General features: G+C 32.7%; 2 protein-coding genes across 3 annotated transcripts; one reads left to right on the top strand and one right to left on the bottom strand.

The window, feature by feature from the left end:
- Positions 1-574: 574 nt before the first annotated feature.
- Positions 575-3,785, top strand: LOC114342281 (uncharacterized). Its single transcript, XM_028293079.2, has 2 exons — positions 575-2,123; positions 2,173-3,785. The coding sequence occupies exons 1-2, from the start codon at positions 1,505-1,507 to the stop codon at positions 3,381-3,383; spliced, it is 1,830 nt and encodes a 609-aa protein (XP_028148880.2). The 5' UTR covers positions 575-1,504; the 3' UTR covers positions 3,384-3,785.
- LOC114342284 (uncharacterized) lies at positions 3,314-4,276 on the bottom strand. 2 transcript variants are annotated; one of them, XM_028293081.2, is made up of 3 exons: positions 4,077-4,276; positions 3,631-4,012; positions 3,314-3,579 (listed from the first exon to the last, which is right to left on the bottom strand). In XM_028293081.2, the coding sequence occupies exons 1-3, from the start codon at positions 4,263-4,265 to the stop codon at positions 3,410-3,412; spliced, it is 741 nt and encodes a 246-aa protein (XP_028148882.2). In that variant the 5' UTR covers positions 4,266-4,276; the 3' UTR covers positions 3,314-3,409. The 2 variants fall into 2 exon arrangements, with proteins under 2 accessions (XP_028148882.2, XP_050508798.1); XM_050652841.1 differs by having other exon boundaries at positions 3,314-4,012.
- Between the last annotated feature and the right edge of the window lie 18,253 nt (positions 4,277-22,529).

Here is a 22,529-nt window from a genome sequence, read left to right as displayed (position 1 = left end):
ATGATTATAAACGAAATTAATATACTTTTTATTTATATTTTATTTAAATATTAAATTAATTTATACTTACTACTTCTCAAACATTTTTATTAAAACAGTGCCAAAAATTAAAATAATAAAAAAATAAAACACACACAAACACATTAAAAATGCCACAAATGATTTCTGAACATTAATTGTCGGAAAAATTTTTAACTAAATACGTATTTTCTGAAAATAAAATTATATAATAAATATACTTACAATCATAAAATGTATAAAAAAAATAAAAAAATAAAAGTTTCTATTGGGATTCGAACCAACTTACCACGCGGCTGGTATTTGCGTTGTATTGGGATTCACTCGCATTAAAACTTCGCCACAGAGACAGCTTGTCATTATGTGCGAAGATCGTCTAACTAAACAGATTAACCTTTTGACATTTTTAACTTATGTAAATCAAATTATTTTGATTTTGAATTGAAATGATTTAGAATTGAAAAATACAACAAAACATAGAGTAAGAAAACAATATATTAGGTGAATATTGATAGAAATTTTGATGGTAATCAAATTATGTAAATAAAAGTATTACATACTATCTACCCAACAAACATATAATAGCTGGTCAAGCTAAATACTGAGTACTGCAGCTGATTAGTAGTCGCATAAAAGTGACAAAGGCTGTTTAAGCTATTTTGCTGTTTAATATGTCGAACAAACACTGCTTCAGATTATTTGTAAGCCCTTTTGCAGCCAATTGACTTAAGCTGAATATTAGACTGGAGAAGCGCTATTTAAGGCACTTTGTATTATAGTATTCAGCATATCTTATTCAGCTGAATGCTAAGCTGAACTAGCGCTGCTGCAGAATTTTTGTCTACTTTTGATCAACAATGTAAAAAAAACTGAACAAGAGGCTGGGGAAGCGCTATTTAAGTCAGTTCATAATACATTATTCAACCTTCTCTATTCAGTTATATTCTGGGCTGAAATAGTGCTTGTCCAGAACTTTTGTAAGTACTTTTAATCAGCAACTTTATAAAAGCTGATATAAAGCTGAAAAGGAGCTTTAATTTAATTAAATCGTTCATATTCGTTGCAAAAGGTGTATACTTAAGTTCGATGAAAAATGGCTTCTGCAGCTGATGATTATTAAGTATTATACAATTGCTTATATTTGCTATATAATTTTAATTATTTAGATAAAAGATATACACTGTGCTTTACTTAATATTTAAAAAATATGGATAAAAAATCAATTCAAAATTTTAAAAAAATAAAAAAATCTGGCCATTATTACCGAAAATTAAAGGTAAACCGTTCAAATTATGAAGAGTTTTTAAAAAATCTATATGCACCAAGTAGTGTTTCTTCTCATTCAAAAGCTAACGACACAGCATCAGGATCAGGTAATTTTGTTTTAATTTTGTGAGTATATTTTAAATAAAAAATAATTTGTTACATAGGTTCTAAAGAACAGGAGTGTATTTCTAGCACATCAAGTGATCTTGACGATAATCTAATGGAAACCAGTGAAACATCAGATGATGGTGACCAGTTTATTGATGAAGACATTTTTAAAACAGAAGATACTGAAACGCAATTATTGCCTTGTTCAAGTACCGAATTAGGAAATTGGGCAATCCGACATAATATTACACATGCAGCTCTAAAAGATCTCCTACAAATAATCAAGAGACAGTATGATTCTAGTTTATTTATCGATGCTAGAACATTATTAAAAACGCCAAAAAATACGAAAAAAAGTTGTAAAGTTATACAGGGTGGAGAATATTGGCATCAAGGTCTTGACGTTTGTCTAACGAACACTTTTAAAAACTTGTCAAAAGACATGTTAATACAGCTCAATGTAAATATAGATGGGTTGCCAATATATAAAAGTTCCAAACGTCAGTTTTGGCCAATTTTATGTAGCATATATGAAATGCCTGATATACAACCTATGATTGTTGGCATTTTCCATGGAAATAACAAGCCTCTAGATATAAATGAATTTTTGGAGCCTTTTGTTGAGGATGTTAAGCGGCTGCAATCAAATGGACTCTGTGTTAATGGGCATATGATTCACATAAAAATTAGATGCTTTATCTGCGATTCACCTGCACGGGCATTTATTAAAGGTATCTGTTTTTTTTAATTATTGCTTAAATTGACTAGTTTATTTTACAGGTGTAGTCAATTTCAATGGGATTAATGGATGCCTTAAATGCACTACTGAAGGCGAATATTCTTATCTTTCTCGAACTGTTGTATTTCCTGATATAAAATGTCCTCTTAGAACTGATGCAAAATTCAGAAGTAAACATTATGGTAAGCACCATAAAGGGCAAGAGTCACCAATTTTGAAAATTTCCGAAGTTGACATGGTGCAGGATTTTATAGTAGCAGATGAACTACATCTTTTAGAGCTAGGTGTGATGAAGCGTTGTCTAACAGGATGGAAAGATGGTTCTATGGGTTTCTCAAGTAAGCTATGTGCTCGTGATATTGAGAGGATCTCCAAACATTTAATATCTGTGAAACTTCCATCTGAAATTCATCGTTCCACAAGAGGATTAGATTGCCTGGCATACTGGAAAGGAGTAGAATGGCGCAATTTTCTTAATTATATTGGATTTGTTATTTTAAAAGATGTGTTGAACACTGACGTTTATAAACATTTTTTACTTCTTTTTGTTGCTGTTAGAATATGTTCTTCTGACATGTATGCTGAAAATCGTTCGGTTGCCCAATTAATGTTTGAAAAATATATAGATGATTTTAAGATTATTTATGGCGTACAATTTATTACAAGCAACATTCATAACTTAGAACATGTGGTTGATGATGTTAATAGATTTGGACAACTTTTTACAATATCTACGTACCCATTTGAGAATACATTATTTCAACTAAAAAAATTATTGCGCCAAGGAAATAACAGTTTGCAGCAAATTGTTAATAGAATTGGCGAAAGAAATTTAATATTGAGCAATGATACAAAAAAGACAAGTTTACAGCCAGAAATTAAGAAAAGGGGGAATGTTATCAAGTGCTACATTTATTCTCATAATTTTTGTTTAAGTAATGTTTTCAAAAATTCATGGTTTTTAACAAATGACAATGACATTGTTCAAATGAATTCTGCATCAGAAAAAGGTGGTAAAATATTCATACATGGAAAATCTGTTAAGAAAAAAGAAGATTTCTTTAGTTATCCCATTCGATCATCAAATTTACACATATATATTTGCAACATTACAAATTTAAATAATATGAAACTTTATTTGCTAGAGAATGTTGTTTGTAAAATGGTTGTTATAAAATACAATGAAAGTAAAATTGTTTTTATTCCTCTTCTACACACTATTAAAAATAAACAAAACTTGAATGTAAATTAAAAAGTTTTTTTAATAAAAATGTTCTTTTAGTCCGTGTCTGTATCATTATTATCTTCCTCTTCAACCTCGTCATGTTCTATTATAGCATCTTCACCGTCAGCTTCATATTTTTCCATACCATATTCATCGTTATCTTCATCATATTCTTTTTCTTCATTAAATGATTGCTCATTTTCATAAAAAATTTCATTTTCGCCTGAAATAATAATTTTTATGTTATACATTTTTTTAATATAGGTACCTTTACCTTGTCTTTGAGCAACACCTTTTCTGTTTCCACTTAAACGTTGTTTTTTAACCATTGATTTTTTTCTTCTATGTATTGAAGATTGGCGGATGCCTCCAGTTAAACTACGCTTCTTTGCATTTCTTGTAATTCCAATTATAAATTTTTTCAACAAAGCCTTCGAAAAATCTTTATTGGAACTTTGGACTATTGTAAAAAACACTTCTAAAATATTTTTGCAATTTTTAATACAACATTTTTCAGTGTTGCTTCTACTTCCTCCCGTCCACGAACACTGCACCATAAATTTTTTCTCAAAAAAATAATCTACAATACTATAGCAGGTATCCAAACCATTACTAGTATCAGGAATATTACCAATAATTTTTTTAAAATAATTTCTCTAGAAAACAGTATCAACATTAAATTTAAAAGATTAAATGAAAACTGAAATAATATAACTATACTACTTTCTTTTCATAATTTGGATCTTTGAGATTTTCCTCTAATTGACTTAACTCCTGTGAGGTTGAAACGGCATGAAATTCAAATTGAATATTGTCATCATCCTGATGATTGTTTTTAAAATTCTGCATTGCTGACAATAATTTGGCATCAAAATCTGATTTAATTGCCGCAACTGCCTTCACCAACATATCTTTTACGCTCTCTGTTATATAATTTTTAAACTGATTAAATTTTTGCTCAATGTCATTCAACTTGTTAATAATGTCGTTTTTACTTTCTTCTCCAATCAAAGGCTTATAATTAAGGGTGCAAAAAAAAGTAATTAAAGTAATAATTTTAAATGTTTCCAATAAAAACTTACCTGTTCGATGACATTTAAAAACTGCGCATTTGCAATTGCTTCAGGAGAAATAATTGCCTCATCCGAAAAATTGGTTTCCAAAATTATATTTTCGCTTTCAACAACAGGCTCAGGAGTTTCTTCCGGTATGATTGGTTGAAACGAACAAAATTTTGACGATGATGATGCAAACAGAGTTTCAAAATTTTGTTGACTAGTGACCTTTTTTGTGTTTCTTACTTTATTTTTTTCTTTCATTTCTCCTAAAACCTCGGAATCAGTTGAAGACGTTGCCGAACCTCCCGACATTTCTAAAAGTTCAGTTTCAGCTGCAATGCGATTTTTATAATAATTTCTTTTGATGCGACATATTATTTTATTCCACGTAATGTCTGGAGTAGAATTGACATCCTTTATCAGATTTTTCACGTTTTTTGGTGGCCAAAATAAAATTTTGTTTTTATCCACTTGTGTGGAACAACAGTTAAGACCGACCTTCCAGCTTCTATCGTCTCAACGATTTTAAAATGGGGTTCTGTAATAAATTAAACTAATTAAAATTTCAAATATTAACTACAATATTACATAGGTACATAAGTAGAAAAAAAGAAGTTTTAAATTTCATCCAATGCATAGGCAACTCATATTACGTTCTTATAATAATAAAAGTATACTTTTTATTTACCCATTATTTTAATTAGAAGATTTGTAACTTATTAGTAGTTTGTTAATATCAGTCTCCTTATATAAATAAATATATCCCAGGTTTATTCTAATTATTTAAGACCAAAATATTTCATAATTTAATGAGTTTAATACTAAATGTAAAAAAATAATTAACCTAACTTTTTTTAAATGTATAATATTGATAATTATTAATATCCATTTTTACAAACACTTTGTATACTTAAAGAATAAATAATAAACAACGTACTTACCTGGATTACACCTATTCATTTTGACTTAAAACTTACGCAAAAATCACTATAAAAATAGGAAAAACAAATAAATTTTGATCTCCGTTTACAGACAAGACAGTATTTTCGCGGTAAATCCCAGGAGTGTTTTGTTCTGCTAATAATCAATCTCAATTCAGCTAAAATTTAGTGAATGTGGCGTTGTTTACTTTTGCAGAAAGTATTCAGAAGTTATTCAACTAAAATTCCGATAATTATTTTCAGCTTTTGTTCGACAAATAAACAGCGCTTCTTCAAATTTATTTCAGCTGTTGTTCAGCTTCCAAAGCATTTCATTTATACAATAAAATACACATTTTTGGTAAGTGCCCGATTAGCTCAGTGGGATAGGCAGTGATATATGGATCGAGAGGTAGCAGGTTCAAATCGCACAGAAGACACTATAAAATAAAAAAAGTAAGTATTACGATTTTAAATAAAATAATAAAATAAGTGTGAAATTGAAGTTAAAAGAAAGCTAATGTCGATAATAAATCGTAATAAATATATAAAAAAAAAACATTTTTGTTTTATTTATAAAAAGCTGAAGAAGAGTTGAAAAATAGACTGTATAATATCTGCAAAAGCTACTTTTCAGCAAGGAAACAAATTATATAACACGTGAAAATTGGTCAAAAGCACCTGAACAAAGGCTGAAAGTAAAGCTGTTTAGAAACTGAATAAGTATTTCTTCATTTTGCAGAAGTGGTACAGTAGCAATATGAATAGCCATATAAAAGTTGAAGAAGCGCTAATAAATGCTACTTTATTCAGCTTTAAGCTGATTATCTTCTCCTTTTTCGCCTGTTTAGAATCTGAACAGATGCATAAACAAACTAATCGACTACCTTTGTTCAACATGCAAGCTTCTAAAATTAGCTGATGAAACGTTAAATCAACTTAAAATGTTTGTTGGGTACTTATGTATTTTGGTAGGTTCAAGGTAGGTATCGGAGCCCGTATAACGACTAATAAATTTCGAAATCACTTGCGTCGTGCAAAGTGGCTATGTTCAAATATCATAACAAAATTTGATCAACTATTTATAAAACACTTACCAGTGAAAGATTCTTTAGCTTTGAATAAGCGAGATCTGCGGCATTCATACTAGTCACAGTTTGATGAGCTTTCACATTGGCATGCAACAATCATCTCTTCTATGTAAATAAGTCCAAAAATATAATATGAAAACTATTTAAAAAGGCAGTATAACCATTAACTAACTTTTTCTTTGTTGTTTCTCTTCCTACAAATTTTAAAACGCAACAAGCATACATTATAATCAAACCACAGTCCCACAGCTGTGCCACAGCTGCCATATTGGATAATTTTTGTCATGTCATTTGAACATCCAATCAGAACAAAGTTATAATGCGCATGCGCCCGGTCGCTAGGTTTTCCCATATAAAATTTCACCGTCATTACGCCCGTAAAGAAGTATAACTTCAAAAATACATGATATTCAGAAAAGCAAATCTAACTTTTTTTGTTTCTCGAGATTTTTGGTATCTCTAACAATTTTTAAGTTATTTCGAAAAAAAACACATATTTTTCAAAATTTAAATTTTTAAAAATTTTACTTTGAAACCAAATTTTTTCAAAAATAAGCACGTTGAATCGATGAAACTTACAGATCATATAAACACAACATAAGTAAAATAATTTGTGGAGCGGTAACGATTAATTTAATTTAAGTTGCTAATTAGGGGGTGGTCTTCCCGATTTTTTTTGCAAAAACAAAAGGGACCAACTTTATTTTGAGCGTAACTTGCTTAAATTTAACGCTAGAAACTTTTTGTAAAAACAGAAATAAACCTTATTTTAAACACTTTAAAAAAGTTGTATGTAATAGGTTTTCCCCAAAAAGTGCTTAATTTTTTGGATATTTCACGTCGAAATATTCTATTTGAAATTTGGTGAATATAAATCTATTTTTCATTGGCTATAACTCTGGTCCTACGAGATCCAGAGACCTAACGCGTACACCATTTTTTTTACTTCTTTATAGGCTATATTTTTGATAAGAACGTTTTTTTCGACAAAGTTCTTAATTTTTGAGTTATTTGCGAAAAACCGTCTAAAAATGTGGTTATTTTGTTGAAAAATTAACATATTCACTTGCAAATAACTCGAAAAGTGTTGACTTGGCGAAAAAGCTCTATAGAACAAAAGTTACTTAAAATTAGTCAGTTTACCCATTTCCGGACTTATTTTGAACATATATTTTTTCACCCCCCAAGAAGGGGTGAAAGTCACCCCCAGGGCAAAAGCACACATCGGCACAATATCACTTTTTCTCTTTGACATGTAAGCTATATGTATGCCAAATTTCATGTCAATCCAAGCGGTTCTTTAAAATTTAGAGCAAAAACCGTGAATGAATGGACTAGTTTGGAAAGCAGGTAAAATGTGTTGGGACCCTTACAACAGCATTCCCTGTATTTCAATTAATTTTGTTTTCAAAATTTTTGAGGAATAATAATTATTCTTCGTTTTTACCTACACAAGTACCTACACAAAAATTAAAATCTGTTAAGCAGTTACATTTCTTATGTGTGTACTTGTGTATTTCAAAATGTCCCCATCAAATTAGAAACAAAAGAAGCAAAAAGCGTATTAAAGCGGGCCCCCGCGGGGCCCGGGCCCTGGTTCCGCGGAACCATGCTCATTACGCCACTGCATACCTCGCCCACGGTGGAATCTGAAGAAAGCTAAGTGGAGTAGGTTTTCTACGGAACTGGACAAGACTCTAGGACCCCCTACCGGCAGAAATTACAAAAGATTCGCTGGAGCCGTAATAAGCACGGCCAAAAAGCATATACCAAGAGGGTATCGAAAAGAATACATTCCCGGTTGGTCCCATAATAGTGAAGAACTGTACCAAAATTTCCTTGAAAGTGGTGATCAAGAAATAGCAGATGAACTGCTCCATAGCCTAGATGCGGCGAGACAACAAAAATGGACCGAAACTGTAGAGAGTCTTAATTTTCAAACATCAAGCAGGCAAGCATGGACACTGTTAAGAAAATTAGAAAGCGGAACTTCTATAACAAGAAACAAAAGAACAATTAACCCAAACACTATTGCCTCACATCTGGTATCAACATCTAGAGCACCGAAAGACAAGCCACATACAACCAAGGTAAAACGAGACCTCAAAACTTTAAAATTCCAATCTACAGACACCGAATACTCCCGCCCTTTCACTTCCGAAGAAGTCACTATTGCTCTAAAGGATGTAAAGCCAGGTAAAGCCCCAGGTTTTGACAATATTCATCCCGAATTCTTAATTAACTGCGGCAAATGCGAGAGAATGGATAGCCCACTTTTTCACGACCATTATGAAGACCGGTATCATACCACAGGAACTCAAACGCTCGAAGGTCATTGCCATATTAAAACCAGGGAAACCAAATGATAACAACCCTAAGAATTACAGACCAATAGCCCTACTATCGGTGACGTTTAAGCTTCTAGAGCGCCTTATCTACAATAGAATTAGCCCAAAGCTGCTTGAAACAATACCGGTTGATCAGGCAGGTTTCCGACCCAAAAGAAGCAGATCAGGTTCTTTCACTTACCACATTTATTGAGGCAGGGTTCCAGCGAAAACTTATAACTGCAGCCGCATTCATAGACCTAACAGCGGCCTACGATACAGTCTGGAGAGAAGGCATGGTATACAAGCTCCTCCGTACAATCCCCTATAAATCCACCGCTCGAATAATCAACAGCATGCTAGCCGACCGAACGATTTAAGTGGTCATGGGATCTGACATCAGCACCCCAAGGAAACTGAAGAATGGACTGCCACAGGGATCTGTCCTGGCTCCTCTTCTCTTTAGCCTACACATCTCTGATATACCAGAAACCAGATCAAGGAAGTTTGGTTACGCCGATGACTCGGTCCTTGCAACAAGGTGTAAGTCATTTGAAGAAACAGAAGAAATCCTCACGGCGGACTTACACGTAGTGGGAAAATATTTCCGTAAATGGAGGCTACAACCAAACGCTACAAAATCAGAGGTTCCCAGTTTCCACTTAATAACAAGTTTGCAGGAATAATACTCAATATTCAGTTCGAAAACACCACACTCGCCTACAATATAACACCAAAGTACCTTGGGGTGACTCTTGACAGAACCCTATCATTCAAGGAACATCTGACAAAAACAGCGGAAAAACTTAAATCCAGAAACAACATCATCCAGAAGCTGTGCGGCACAACATGAGGAGCATCGGCTTCCACCTTGCGATCATCTGCCCTGGGCCTAGTCTTCTCAACTGCGGAATACTGCTCTTCAGCATGGCACATATACACAAAGTAGATGCCCAATTGAATAATACAATGAGAATGATTGCTGGAGTTATCAAATCCACCCCTACGCAATGGCTCTCAGTACTGAGCCACATTCCACCACCCAAACTACGACGCATACACGCACTCACTAGTGAGTACAGAAAGATAGTAGATAATGAAAACCTGCCAATCCATCAAGATATAGATGCCGCCAACGATAACCGTCTACGCTCCAGACGACCACCAATAAAAACAGCAAAGGTGGCTGTGGAAAATGAGTTCAATTTAACGACAACATGTACTCGAGAATGAATGGAACAACAAAATAGCAACTTACCCTGCTTCACACAAAAACCACCAGGCTTTGACTTACCACGCAACACATGGTCTATGCTGAACCGAATCAGAACCCAACACGGCAGATGTGGTTACATGATGCACAAATGGGGTAAACGACCATCCCCACTCTGTGACTGTGGACAACCACAAACCATCTATCATATCACAGAACAGTGACAGTGTCCCACAAGATCATATCATGGCAGATCAGAGGATTTCCTGATGGCGACTCCAGAGTCGATAGACTATGTAAATAAGTTAGATGTACGTTTGTGAACCTATGTATTGTCTTATACAAAATATATGTAAATGTAACAAGGCATGTGTCAGGCAAATCGGCAAATTGTTATGGAAGCTACCCACGCCTAAAAATTTGGGCACGGTACTTAAAGAAGAAGAAGAAATGTGTCAGGTGCCATACGCTAAATAATAAATAAATAAAATTTAAAATAAATAAATTTCGTTCGTTGCAATTCGGGACTGCACGCTGGGGTTTGTTTTAGTTGGATCAGGGAGAGCAGCATATGTGCCTGCTGATGAGAGACTAATAAGTTTCGAAACCGGTAGAGGTGCTTGCAGCACTCTCTGATTGGACTAGAATATGGTTCGGCTGTATTTTCGTTTTGCAACGAAATTGAAAATGGTTATTCATTTTTAAATAAAATTTGTTAAAACAGTGTATATTTGGATTTAAAATTTGACAAGTCCTAGCATTTTTTATAATTTGGTAAAATAAGGACTCAAACAATTTTATTCCATAAGTGGTTTCACCGGTTTCCATACATTATAATTTCAAAATTTCTCCCTGTATTATTTTTAATACACCATACATGACTTAGTTCGCTGAAATCAGGTTGTCAGGCAGCTTTTAAAAATATAAAAATATATAGGGTGTTGCATTAAAAATAAAGGCTCGCGTGAATCATTATGTACATTTAAATATATGTTTAAAAATGGCAAATGTGCATATAAAAATTGACGGGTCTCAGCATTTTTTATTATTTTTTATAACAAGGACAGATATAATTTTATTCCATAAGTGCCTTTCACCCTATATAAAGATTCATAGTGTAACAAACAGTTAATTACAGACAGAAGAAATATTATTTTAATTTTATAAATTAATATTGTGTCATATCAATTTACTATTTTAGTTGTGAATAAACCACAAAAATTAATTTATTTTGCACACTGTAATAGATATGCACAGGTAGACCGCATACTATACTTATTAGCACCAATAAAAGTTAATAACTAAAATAAAAATAAGTAGGTATTTACTATAATATTTTAGGATACACTATTAATTTATTTTTATCAACAAAATAAAATACACATTCCATTCTTTTAGAATCAAATATTTAATTTTGTAAACAAATAGAATTATTATTATAAACATAAAAATGATTAATGAAAAAATATCTGAGTAAAACAATAAAAATACTAAAATACTCGGACACTTCGTAGAGATACTGTTGAAGTGTGAATATCCCTAAACAGTTAAACAATAACCCTCCGGATTGAGGAGTTCATGAGAAGGGAAGAAACAAAGAGATAATTGTCGAATTGGGAATTGACCCCTATAAACGTCCAAATCCGTGGGTCGACACAACCAACACAAAATAAACAATTTGTCATCTCTTAATTGGCAAGAATTATGTGCAGCTGAAGTGTTGAAAACATGCACTGTTTTTTACATCTGAGGTCTTTATGTCAGCTTCAACGAGGGTGGAAAAAATATGAGCTAGTCAAAGATAAAGCGATGGTTTAAGCGTTTGAGTGATCAGTTTTAAAAGACTGTTTTTAAAAATCGAAAAATACTACTACAAGTAATTTGAAGCAGCTACCTACACTTGTGTTCTCAGTTATTTTTTACCCATTAACGCACAAATTATATTTTTTTCAATTTTCAAAATTTTACTTATAGGTACATAACTATCAGTAATCTTGTTCTTAAAAGAGCGTAGGCGCGAAAAATCTGGCCAATGCTTTTTAAATGCATTATTTTTTTTTGAATCCTGAAAAAACTTAAAAATATTTTTGAAAAATTTAAACGCAGAATGAAAGATTACATTATTGCCGAGGGCCGAAAGTTCTTTAAAATAAACAAAAGTTTCTTTTGAATGAGAGATATTTGAAATTAAAAATCACACTCAATTTTCTCTTCTTTTTCACCCCTGCAACTTATTAAAATAAACATTATAGAAGTTTTCAGGACTTTCGGCCCTCTGTAATAATGTAATGTTTTATTCTGCGTTTAAATTTTTTTAAAAAATTTATTTTTAAAAATTGTATTACGTATTAGTTTTCTCAAGATTCGAATAAAATTGATGCATTTAAAAAACATTGGCCGACGCTGTTAATAGAAGTAGAAAATAGAAATAGAAAATATGTAAAGGAAAAAGATAAAAACTAAAGAAGGGAATCAACGCAACATGCAATAGTGTTATTTCCCTCAGAATTTGTGATTTATGGCCGATTGAACTCTCTATTTATGGTCGACCTGAATCGGCGCGAATTGTTCTATATTTGTCGGTAAATGAGCACGTCTCAAAATAAGTCAGAAGCTGAAACAAATCCTTCCAACTCGGCTTGCGCCTGGTACGGTCAGTGTTGTGATAATTTTGCGGTCTAATACCGCATTTACACTCAGTCCTGTTGGACAGAGAGTTTTGGGCAACGTGACTGTGTAAATAACTCACTCGCGCTGCCGCTGCTCATGCTGTCATTGCACGGCGCTTCCCAAAAAGTCGGTTTTTGGAAGGAAGTCAGAGGAGAGGCAGCGCGAATGCGAGTGAGTATTAGTCATGAGGACATAGTCGACATTGATGAGGACTGGTGTGAACACTTCACTCGCGTCGATATCGTATTTCGGGCAAAATTTCCGACAGCGGCATTAGCAGTGGCAAAGGCTGAATATAAATCCGGCATAACGACGTTATGATGGAATTTTTATCATTGTATGAATTAATCAACTTCCTAAAATTTCTACCGCCAACACTGGTGATGTATCCTCGAAATCTAGGGACAAGCATGTCCTACCGATTTTATCAAAAAGTAAATATTTACCAATTTCACAGTAACGCTTGGGGTGCCAACCATCCTCTCTTTTCTTTTCACTCTCCTAAATTTTCTATTTCACTTTGCCGACGTAAACTGATGAAGTTTGCCACTCCATTGGATCCTGGCTTAAACTGGTCAAGCGTGCCATGTCACACTCCATTAGATCCCGGTATCCTCCCTTAGGCGAAACAAATAAGTTGAGAAAATTCAGTATTCTCTACATTACATCGACATTTTGAACTGTCGTTATAGCTGTTTAAAAATGATATGTTGTAAAAATTACGGAAAACAGTACATTGGCTGACAGGGAAGTTCTTACATTTGGGATCCTGGCCTCTACATAAAAATGTAAACGGCTGTGGGAAAGGCATCAAATATCCAAAAACCTTTTCATGGCATAATAATGCAAATACCTTCTTTATAAGTTTAGGTTTTCTTTTTCAGGAAATCGACTTGAGTCGCAGTTCCATCCTTGGCCAAACTTTTGTGAATTCTGGAGTGTCTTCGACTTCCTCGAAGAACCTTTCTTTCTTTATTCTACTTTGTCAGATTTTCTCTATTCTTACGTAGGTAATAGTGAGATTTTGGTTAGTTAGTTTGGTTGATTTTGGTTGGATATGGCCCTATTAAACATAGGTGTTACAATACATGTATATAGACTTGTAGACATCTTCCAGGACGTTTTTATCCTGGGTACTTCTGTCGACTTTGTCGAACTTTCTGAAAATTTCTTGGATATTGCCTAGTGTTCAATTCCATGGCTTTTGTTTGAGTAGGTAGATAAGATATACCTATATTAGCCATATTTAGGTCTGCTATTTCGTTTCTTTTCATGCGCTGTTTGTGTAATATCGGTTTTTATTGTGCTCTGGTAGCGGTAGCCAAGAATGACTTCATCTTCTCGATTCTTTGCTTTTCTAATTTTATCTCTGAGATTAGTGGTTAATGTGTTATTTTAGTCTCAAAGTAGAGTTAGGTACCTAGTTTTCATTCATTTATTCATTAGATTTTAATTATTTGCTAAGTTCATATTGGAGAAGATTTCGACGTTATTCTTTCTTGACTGTAGATATCTACCTATAAGTACATACCTATGTTGAGTTTTCTTTTCTTCGATTTGTGTACATGTGTGTACTTCGATTCGTGTAATACATATGCTACATTATTGGCTGAAATATTGAGTGCCATAGATAAACCAGAATCGGCAGAATCTACTATATAATACCCTCTTCTTTATTATTTGTTCAGTGCCTCTCTATAGCCAATAATTATTCTTTATAGGATCAATTCTCAATGGTGTAGCATGAGAAATAAGTAAGGGATACAAAAACCATACAAAATATTTTAAAAATAAAATAATTCCTATTCCTATCAGGAATTTATAAGATACAAAGAAGAAATTTAGAATGGTGACGAATAGGTAGGTACCTACTACCTACATGTAACAAAGTCTACTAAGTTTATGAGGTCCAAATCAAATAGGTATACATCATTACCTACATAAAAATAATTACACTTTTATAAAAAAGCACTTTTTATAATAAAAGGTTTTCATTATTTATAGGAACCAATATAAAATTATAAACTATTTTGTTGTTTCAATTTCTGTCATAAAAGAATGTTATATATGATTGTATGAATGATTATAACTTATAATCGACTATTTTAGAGGCATATTTTCTCTAGCGGATTTAAACTCATATAAACCAAAGAAAATATTTAAAATTGTATACAGTGATGAGCGCGCTCATAACCGGCAAAATAGCCCAAAAGATGGAAAGCATAATACATTGCGAAACAAAAAGAGATGAAACTAATGGAGGTGGAAATTATCGTTATAAACGTCTAAAATAACATTACATTACATAGTTTCCCACCTTTAGACGTATCAGAGGAGTATGACAACTGTGACTGTGACAGTAGAATTTTATAAAATACTCCTGTCACAGACGTTTAAAGGTGGGAAACTATATAATGTAACATTATTTTAGACGTTTATAACGATAATTTCCACCTCCACTAGTTTCATCACTTTTTGTTTCGCAGTGTATTATTTTTTCCATCTTTTGAGCTATTTTGCCGGTTATTAGCGTGCTCATCACTGTATATAATATTTATATGTAATAATTAACTTATAAAATATGAACTTTAAGTATATTAACTTTTAATTATTTATTTAAAAAATTAAAAAAGATACGCAACAACCGGGTTTCGAACTCCGGACCTCTAGATCTGCAGTCTTATGCTCTACCACTGAGCCACCATCAATTTGTAATTATCGATTTGTTGACGTACTTAAAAATGGAATCTAAATGTCATTGCATTAGTCATATATTTAAAATAGTTTGAAATTAAAAAAATCAATTTATCCATAATAAAAACTATAACGAACATGTAAACCAAATGGAACCAGATAGATGAGCGAAGATATGTAAAAACAACAAGCCGTATAGCAGAATGTGATGGTACACGACAACCCTCACGGAATTTTCCTAATTTATTTGTTATAAAAATAAGGTCATAATAATATAATTGCAATTTGTATAATTTATTACGATAGTAGCAGAGTTCAAAGTATTGAACTCATTTGAAAGACTGCAAAGAAAGCACACGTCATTATTGAAATACGTATAGAATCTAACCATATATGGTAATACATATTGGCACTGTTTTTAACTATAACAGATATAAATAGGAAGGTCGAGTACCTGAGACATCTTTTTTTGTTGTCGTTGCACTCTGTCGCGCTAGTCAGGGGATCTAGTTACCGAGAAATGGGTTATCCGCGACCTATCTCAACGTCAACGTAATGTAATTGTACATTTAATTATATATGAATAAAGTTTCTGAAAAAGTTTAAGTTTGTTTGTTCGGGGTAGTGTCTTCGTCCAGCAACCCCCAACTTCACAAGAAGATCCGTTGGAAGGCCGCCGATAAGGTGGAAAGACAATCTACAGTCAACAACAACTGAAACAGAATAAGAGGCAGACAAACAGGAGTAATCCTAGTCAAACGAAGAAGAAGATTTATCCATATAATAGCAGTTAAATATTGCATTGTTAGCAAGTTCTGAGCTATTCTGAAAATTTCAGATGCCTGGGTAGCCTAGAATTCCGTTTAAAATGGATTACAAAATTTGCGGAGACAGTGACAAAGACGAAGCCAAGTATATAAAAACGTTTTAAAAAAATAAAAATAATATCGGTTCACATTTTAATTTGTAAGTATTTGCGATGCCTAACAATGAGCCAGCTCTAACAACAAACGTATTCACGATACGTTTTAGCAATTATTAAAATTTGGTCAGCTAAAATTATCCAAATCCTTAATCTTTACTCTCTATCAATGGCGTTTCATGAAGGCGACTTCAAAGTATTGTCTACATTTATTTGCCAAATTTCTTTGTTGTCTTGTGGAATGGGTTTCTCACGTGGATGCTGTGTAGGTATCTACCTAATTGTAACATTTGTTAGATGCATTTAAATCTTCGAAAAACAGATGAAATATATAGGTACCTACTCCAAACTTCAACTTATTATTTTGTCTTACCCAGTGGCGTAACAAACTCCGTCGGGCCTCCCACCCGCGCAGAATTGGAAATGGGGCCCCTTTAAAAAATTACTAAATGCGACATGTGTAACAAATACCTATATGTGTTACAGCTCAGTAAATGAACGTAAAATATGGCGATACCGTGTAATTTTCAGTGTCACCACCGAAGTGGTCAACTCAAGACTTTTCGAGTTATTTATGAGTAGTGTGACCAACTAGCCCGGAAAATCTGGGACATGGCCTGAATTACGGAGTCGTGTCCCGGCGTCCCCGACCAGGCTTCCGGGCAATCCAAATTTTCAACGTTTTGGTAAAATTCTATTTTGAAATTATTAATACGTTATTTTTCTGAGAATTCACATCAAATTGAATTGGTGGGACGAAAGAAGTCGACAATTTCTAGAGTAATATTCTAATACCACATAGAAAATGCACACATTTTATATGGTGGTATTATTCATCGCAAGACAAATATGATTTTAAGAAACAAGCTACAATAGTAAGAATTAATCACTATAAAAATGTTCTGAAGCGATTTGCTTTTGGGAAGTTTGACAATTATAATTTTTATGTGATTAAGCCACCATTGGTTGTAATGATAATTTTATTTTTATATTAACCTAAGATTACAGTTGAGTCCGCGAGTCTTTACCCGTGCGTCATTAATACCTGGCGAGATAAAACACATACTTTTTATCTAGCATCATTCTCTTCCATGCATGAAACTCATGACAAACCAGCTGCCGTTTGTTATTAAGTAACAACACATGTTATTTTTATGAACCATCTAGACTCAGTGCATTGAAAAGAGATAGGTACAAAAAAAGACGATTCGGTATGTTTTCATATTTTAAGCACAATTTGTTTGACGTTTCTGATTTGTTTAATTTTGTGGCTGTCAGTCAGTTGAACTTTTTGCGGCTTTGTCGAATTTTTGCGTTTTGAAGTTTCTTTATATTACACAAACAGTTGTTTTCACAACTAATTTTATATTGGGCTTTGAAATTTTAAGGTAAATAATTATATTTAGGCAATTAATATTTAAAACATACAAAGCTAACGTCATTCACACAGTAAAGAAATGACTGTGTTTAGATTTCCGTCAAAGTGAATAAAATAACAAAAATAAAATATGTTATTGGATTTTTTTATAAATTGTTTATTTATTTATTAATCAATAATAATTAAAGAATTTATTAAGCTACTTCAAATGTAGCTGTAATTCTGCGCAAAAATTTTGAAGCAAAACTTACATTTGACATTCTATATATTTGATAACGTCAAATTTTATAATAAAACCCGTAATCGGAACAGTAGCCACTTTCTTTCAGTTGTTGTTGCTTGAAATAGATTTCCGACTTATTTCGTATGCTTTAAGTGATGACGCACGGGTAGACTCGCGGACTCAACTGTATACCTATTTACATTGAGTTGATTTTCTAATTTTTCCCTTTTGAGAACAATTTTCAGATTGGAAGTCAAAACGTCAAAAACTAACAAAAATGGAATTTTCATTACAACCCATTGTGGCTGAATCAAATCAAAAATATCATCAGCATAAAAATGTTAAATAATACATAAAATGATAATATACTAAAGTTCTATAATATTAAAAAAATGGGGTGTTTTTTCAGCCTTGTCCCGAATTCGACTGAATTGGAGTTGGTCACACTATTTATGAGTAAAAATGTTTATTGTTCAACAAAAAAATCACGTTTTTAGGTGATTTTTCGCAAATAGTTCAAAGAGTAAGTATTTGATCGAAAAGAATATTGTTAGCAAAAATGTAGCTTATTAAAAAATGAAACAAAGAGATTCTATCGACCCAGTAAAAGAAATGTTGTAGCTCGTGAAAAGTTTTTCTTACGCGTCAAATTGCAAATCGAATATTTCAACGTGAAATAACCAAAAAATTAAATATTTTTCGGGGAAAACTCATTTTAAAGTGTTTAAAAAAAGCTTTATTTTTATTTTTTACAAAAGTTTCTAGCATCAAAACTAAGCCAGTTACGCTTAAAATACAAAAAATTGTGAAAATCTCCCCTTATTTAGCACCCCAAATGAAACTAATCATTATCGCTTTACAAATTACTTAAGTTTTTTATATGACCTGTAAGTATCACCGGTTCAAAGTGCTTATTTTTGAAAGGGTTCTAGTTGAAAGGGCTTGAAAGAGTCACTAATCACGAGTATATGCAAATTTTAAACAGCCATATCTTAAACCAATTTTTGTTTTACAGAAAAACAAAATAAAGCCAAATTAACAGCAAAACCTACATTTCTTTACTCTTTGAGATTTTTCGTGTCACTAATACTTTTTTAAGTTATTTTGAAAAAAAAAGGCATTTTTCCAAAATAAAAAAACTTTTTTACTATGAAACCAAATTTTTTCAAAAATAAGAACTTCAAACCGGTCAATCTTACAGATCATAATTCATAATAAGCAATAAATATTTAAAGTATTTTAGTAAATAAGTATAAAGTAAAAGATTTTCACGATTTTTGTTTTACCAAAAAAGGGGCCAACTTTATTTTGAGCGTAACTCGTATAAGTTTGGTCCTAGAAACTTTTATAAAAAATAAAAATAAAGCTTTTTTGAAACATTTAAAAAGTTTTATTGAGTTTTTCCCGAAAAGTGCTTTATTTTTTGGGTATTTCAGGTTGAGATATTCGATTTGGAATTGGACAAATAAGAATAATTTTTCATGGGCGTCAACTGTGCTTTTACTGTGTCGATAGACTTCATGAATAAGTACACCATTTTTATGCATCTCATAAGCTACATTTTTGCTACAAATAATAATTCGATAAAATACTTGAGTTATTTGCGAAAAACCCGTCTGAAAACGTGGTTTTTTTGTTGACAAATAAACATTTTCACTCGCAAGTGACTTGAAAAGTATTAACATACATAAAGAAACTCTATAGAACAAAAGTTCTTATAATTAGTCAATTTATATATTTCTGGACTTATTTTAAATGTATGTTTTTCACCCCAAGATGAGGTGTCACCCCCCGAAGTAAAAGCAATCAACGGCATAAGTCCAACTTTGAAGTGAAGTGTAACTAGAACCTACATCCAAATTGTCAGTAGTAATTGCACAAGAGCTCTGAAATTATTGAATTTTTCCCAAGTGACACTTTGACAGTTTTAATTTCACGAGCCGAAGGCGAGTGAAATTATGTCAAAGTGTCACGAGAGCAAAAATTCTATATTAATTTCAGAGGTCGAGTGCAATTTGTTGCGATTATTTCATGAATAAAACTGTTCAAAACCAAAATTTTATTGTAATTTATTTATGTAAGTACCATTAAACCCACAGTTTTTATAAATATTTGACGATTGAAAGTCATCACTTTTATAATTTTTAAAACATTAATAATTGTCATTAATGTCACTGAATGTATTTTTTTCGTAGCAACGAAGGGCATCTGACGTAATATACTTAACGACGGGAGATTATCAAAAATTATCGATTTAATTCAGATTTCTTTAGCTTTCTATTGGTCAGAATCTCCTACGAATGAAATAATCAAGCAAATAAATGTCCGTCGTGACGCTGATAATTTCACTCCAAAACTGTCATTTACTGAGCTATTAGTGTATTCAGGCATTGTTTATGACGACTTACATTTTTTATCTTTATTGGCATAGAATAAAATAGAACAAAAATTACTAAATGATTACATAAGTATTATTCTATGAGATGAACAACTTTCTTCATGCACTACTATCAGCAAATATAAATATCTACAATTTTATTAATTCGCACTGCTTAAAAAACGTATGTATGAGAATAATATAACAACACACTTTTACATATATTAGGTGACAAGATGGGCAGGGCCGTAACTACCATTGGGGCAACCGGGGCAGTGCCCCAGGGCCCCCGGCCAAGGAGGGCCCCGCAGGTGCCCCTTTTTTGCCGGTGCATAGAGTTTAACGAGGAAAATAAAAATATGTATTTTAAAAGTCGATCCCAACGAAATATTTTCAAATGACACAATTTTAAAAAGACCTTACAGGGGCACCCTAGAACTGAACATAAAGTTTTAATTTTCCATTGGAGAAATTAGTATTTTCAACTAAAATGCAATTGGAACAGAACCCTTAGAAGGGGCCCCTCAGGCCTGAGCTGAGCTGTGGCTCCCAAGACCTTAACATAAAAATTTAAATTAATACTTAGAAATTAGTTATTTCGGCGTAATAAAACCTAAACTGCCATTGGAGGAGGGGCCCGGGCTAAGCTGGGGCCCCCATAATATATTTATGTAATAAAAGCTACCTTTCGTAAAGATATATATTGTTACTGAGGAAATTAGTTATTTTGGTGAAATAAAAACTAAAATGCAACCGGAATAGCGGCCCCCGGTCCCAGCTACTTTGACTTAACCTTAACCAATTTACCCAGACCACATCTTGGTACGTGAACGGAACCACATGGTACCACATATTGAAAATAAAGGTAAGGGTAAGATGGAATGAGCACATTGGAATCAGCCCTACCAGTACCACAGCATCACTGGCGAAGCGTCCATGTAACCACTGTTACCATTGGTAACAGTTAAGAATCTTGCAAATAAAAATATTTTATAACTACTGTAGAATAATTCCATTTTATTTTTTTTACAATAGAAATATGAGTGTTAATTAATAGTAATTCAGTAAAAAGCCAACTAGAATATCTAGAAGCCACGAAAATATCGACGAGTTTATGCGACTCGGTTGCAGGTTATTTTGTTACCACTTTTATTTGTGGTAACGAAATCGGTCGGACGGGCAGAAACGGCTCGTGTCTGAAAATTTTGAAAGGCGAAGGCGTGGGTGCGCTATGGTGCCGTGGACTGTGGATAATAGAACTCTTGTTACCACTTCTTGGAATGGTTACAATGGTAACTTACCTATTTCAGTGTGCGTGCAATTAAACATGGATGAGTGTCATCGACGATTTTTTTTAAATTGTTGACACTATGATTTTTCAACTTAAAAATAGATTTTCTAATGTAAAGCATCTCGAGTGTTTGGCAATATATTATGAGTTTGTAAAGCTATATGGACAAAAATTTGCTATATATGCCTTTCATCAATTTGTAAAGCTAGATGGACAAAAATTTGTCACAGTAAAGTTAATAACAGAATTGACAGTTCTTTTTAATGATCCAGGTTATATTGATAACTTAATAATGCATTTCAGGAAGATCTTAAATTGGTAAACCTATTTTTAACAGTTCCGACTACAAGTGCATCCGTTGAAAGCAGTTTTTCAGCAATGAAGCGGATTAAAACCTGCCAAAGAAATGCCCAATTGCAAGATTGAATGTCCTCATTTTCTTTAATTTCCATTGAGAAACGCTTTTTAAATGGATTAATGACAAAATCCTCTTTATACAATTCTATTATTAACATTTTTGCAAATAAACAAAAACTTATATTTTGGAGGTTCAAAAATAAGATTTTTTACATGTGGCTTTGGTAACACTTTAGAAAAAGTCACGTGTCGCCACTGCACAGCATAATAAATCTAACAGCAGTGACGGTATTCGCCTTCGAGAGTGTCACTGCTGAAGGTACCGGATATCGTTTTCTAATATCCTCGTCAAATAGGATTCTGCTCTCATTAGAGCTGTATACAATTACTTCCCGACGGTCTCCTCATTTTTGACATTTTCCTATCTCCGTCAATTTTTCTTCCACTTTTTCCATATCGAATTTTACGCATTCTTAAATTTCTCTTCCACCTTTTCAATTTTCTGTATCTCCTCAGCAATCTGATTTTCCTCTTCCTGCATTTTCTCTAAATAAACCTTCATATCTTCATATTTGTCCATTCGGTTTTGAAGTTTCAAGAAATATTCTTTTTATTGTTTCATTATATTATCTCATTTTGTTTTACTATCTGT

This window comes from Diabrotica virgifera, chromosome 6, assembly GCF_917563875.1.
Source record: "Diabrotica virgifera virgifera chromosome 6, PGI_DIABVI_V3a".
Taxonomy (NCBI): domain Eukaryota; kingdom Metazoa; phylum Arthropoda; class Insecta; order Coleoptera; family Chrysomelidae; genus Diabrotica; species Diabrotica virgifera.
This window is presented reverse-complemented; position numbering and strand designations above follow the sequence as displayed.